Source organism: Hylaeus anthracinus, unplaced genomic scaffold (genome assembly GCF_026225885.1).
Source record: "Hylaeus anthracinus isolate JK02 unplaced genomic scaffold, UHH_iyHylAnth1.0_haploid 11149, whole genome shotgun sequence".
NCBI classification, from domain to species: Eukaryota; Metazoa; Arthropoda; class Insecta; order Hymenoptera; family Colletidae; genus Hylaeus; species Hylaeus anthracinus.
In genome coordinates, this window is record NW_026533739.1 from 3738 (window position 1) to 7420 (window position 3683).

General features: G+C 38.4%; 1 protein-coding gene across 1 annotated transcript; it reads left to right on the forward strand.

Moving 5' to 3' along the window:
* Window positions 1-543: 543 nt before the first annotated feature.
* LOC128896520 (collagen alpha-1(IX) chain-like) lies at window positions 544-2063 on the forward strand (the record flags this gene model as incomplete). The annotated part of the gene is made up of 3 exons (XM_054159889.1): window positions 544-829; window positions 1832-1903; window positions 1974-2063. Coding segments are annotated over exons 1-3 (333 nt in total), but the record flags the coding sequence as incomplete, so codon positions are not given.
* Window positions 2064-3683: the final 1620 nt, after the last annotated feature.

Sequence of the window (3683 nt, forward strand, 5' to 3'; positions counted from 1 at the left end):
CAGATTACCAGGAGAGCCAAAATCACCTGCGCCAACGGTAAACTTTTTTTTGCACACATGCATATTATTTCGTAAACAAATGACGAAATATTTTTTACCAAAAAAAAAATTGTTATTTACTTTCCTTAATCATACCTTTAAGGGGGAAAATATTCATTCAATTTCATGCAATAGTTCTTGAGACAAAAATGATTGAAAATATGCTTTTTTTGTGCGTTCACAGTGAAATGCCCCCTTAAAAAAAATTGAATTTGAAGTAGATATATTATCACTAAACCTACTGGTATTTTATTGGTCTTACAGAGACCTTTCTCAACCGAATAAAAAAATATTTAAACTTATTATCAGATTGAATAATACATGGAACAATTGTGTATGATTGATATATTTTATATAAGAAACTACGGAAAAATTTGATCTTTGACTTGATAGATTTAGTGTTAAAATTAAATATAATTAGGCTACTCTATGTAAGACATAGTATAAGAGAAAGCAAAAGCTTGACTTTCAGTTGCTGTTCTTTAATGTCCTTCAAGTTTAGATGTGCGATTGGTCTCCTATTTTTTTCTTTTTCACGTACTATTTTTTATGTCGCACATCTTTTCTTGGAGCTGAGTACTCTACGAGGAAAATTTGATGAAACGTTCGATCGGAACAGATGTTTGACAAGAACTGGCACAAAATTAACGTCGGTATCATCAGGGACAAAGTGATGGTCTACGTCGACTGCGAGCACGCTGGAGCGTTAGCTGCGAAGCCTCGAGGACCAATTAAAGTGGATGGCGATATCTCGATATCGAAGATGTTTCACAGCAAACTCACCATACCCGTAAGTCCCATCAACCACCTCTGACCCAAAGTTTTACCAGAATAATGACTCTCTAATAAATTGTATAGGATTCTTTTACCATGAAGACTGTATAAGGAGATCCAACTCCATACGAAAGTTACTAGAAAACTGTTATCAAAATCCCGAGCTTTAAGTTACGAATATTTCTACCACTCGCTATGTGTCGTAGTCTGTGCGCACTAGCACCGCGAGTTGTAGAAATATTCATAACTTCAAGCTCGGGATTTTGATAACACTTCTACACTACACAGTTGGAACTCCTTATACAGTCTTCATGCTTTTTACTATACAAGTACAAAAAAAGAACTTCTGTTAGCTATCAAATAGTACCAATCGGTACCAGTGCATACATATGTCGTTTTCTTATGTAATCGCGTGATCGTGTTTCACAAAACGTTTTAATGAAGATTCCTAGAATGTCGAGACTTCAATATCTTCAAAGTCGGCGAAGATCAATGGGAACTGGGAACAAGTTCGAGCACGCGAATTTCGTGGAAGTCCGTGACACATGGGGGATGCTCGCGTTTCATCGCGAGACAAGTGCGCCGGACGCATGCCGCAATTAAGAAACACTTAATTAATAAACACTTTGCAATGAACGAGGCTAAAGACTTAACTGGGACAAGCTAGATTTAGTGCTACACTCAAAGTGTAAGAGAGTCTAGAAAAACGTGTGGACGATATTGTTAGCCCAGTTTCGCGAGTAGGCGAGGGAAACTAAATTTAGACGGGAATTGAACATAATAACGTAGCGATGAGCCACTGGGCTTCCTGATGACATCTCGAAGGGACGTACAGTTTCTAATAAAATTATTAAAAACGTTTAATCGCGTCACAAGTTGAGACGAGTGCATTTGAGGGCTGCACTTGATTCAAATGAAAGATACAAGCCTCCGAACCAGTAATGAGATTTTCCGGTCTTTCATTGTTCTCACTTCTGATTCTCTGGTAATTTCTATTTGCTTTACAACGTTCCTCTAGGTCGATATACAGTGGATGGTCTTGAATTGCGATCCTACGAAACCTGAGAGGGAGACCTGCGAGGAACTGCCGGTAAGTCCATATATTTTATGCAAGCTCGCAATCCATTACGACCCCGCGGTTGTAATTAACGCAATTGCAGAAGAGCCTTAGCAGCCCTTTATTGCCCCAGAGGCGACCAGGCTGCGAAGTTATCTGTCCGCAGGGGCCTCCTGGAATGAATGGAACAAATGTGAGTCGTGGTTTCGTTTTATGCACAAACGGGCCTGTTTAGTGGAAGAATTCGTATTTTTAAAACGATCTTCAATTTTATATAATTTTATCTAGAGCCAACTTAAAGGTTTACCAGAAGTATTTTTCTTATTCGAAAAAATGATCTTCTATGAAGAACAAAATTTTAATTTTCAACTAACGGATCCGAATACTGGCTGTTCCGTTCGACGGCGTCGAATCGAGGCAAGGAACAATTACGGGAAGGCCAACGAAATTTGGGACACATGTAGTTGTAAAGCAAGGCTATTTTTTAGAGTCTTGTTGGTATTGCCGAAAATATCGATTCAGTCGGGGTCGTCGACGAGACCTTTAGGATTTCGTTCGTTTTCGTCCTCAATAGCCGTTATTGTACTAAACTTGGAAACTCAATGGTGATGCACGCCTGTGCAACATAAGGGCCCCACTTGACGAAAGTGCCGACTTTCGCTGAGCCTCACGGCACAGGTCATGCTGTCACCATGTGGGTCCTTTACGTATCAAAAACCAGCGACCACTCACTCACCCTTTTCTCGATAACGTTTCGAAGACGTTACAAAGAGGGTGGATGTGAGCCTGAAAACACGCTAATTGGGCCTCGTACGTTTTTGTTCGAATCAGTCGGGCAAAGTTAATTCGGTGCGCGACGTTCCCCATTCGTAGCGTCACTAAAAACGGGTCTTATGAAAATCACCGACACAAACACCGACACGGTTTTCACTAACAACATTTCACCGACTCCAAATTTGGCCGACAATAACTTTGGCCGACAACGCCTTTAACCGAAAACGACTTTAGTCGACAACGATTTTGACCGACAACGAATTTAACTGACAATGAATTTGTTCGGCAACGATTTTGATCGACAACGATTTTAGCTAACGACAGTAATAATCAACAGTAACACGATTTACAACGATATGCATTTGATATTTACTAACAAGGATGTACTATTTCATTGATTATGTACTTTTTCTGGATATAGTGAATGGGAGGATAGATTTACGAAGAAACGCAGTGAAACCAAACCGAACAAAATGTGTTTGAATATTATTGATACGTACAGTTGCACGCAAACGTTTCCGGCCAAAAATAATTTTTGAATTAAATTATGTATAATAGGTGTAAAGTAGAAATACAAACATATCATAGTAAAGAGCTTTTATTATACTATCGAAATGTACAATTCAAAAATTTGATACAAGTAATAATTATTTATAACAAAAATAACAATTTTTACTTCTTCATAAGTATCTGGCCATGTACAAAACATGAAGAAAGAACACGATAACTGAAGGAAAAATGTTCAAAAATGGTTACAAATGTAACATTATCGTCAATATTTAGTAACCATACCCTGTGAAGCTATCACGGCGGCACATCGGTCAGGCATCGATTCAATAAGTTTGATGATTCTATCTTGAGAGATATTTCTCCACTCCTCTTGAATTTTTGTCCATAAAGCAGCTTTATTGGTACAACTAACAGTTCCTATTCTTAGTTTAAGCTCCTGCCATAAATGTTCTATCGGATTCAAGTCTAGAGATTGACTCGGTCAATCTAGAATTCGGATCTTATTCTTCGTGAAAAAGTCCTGAAGCAA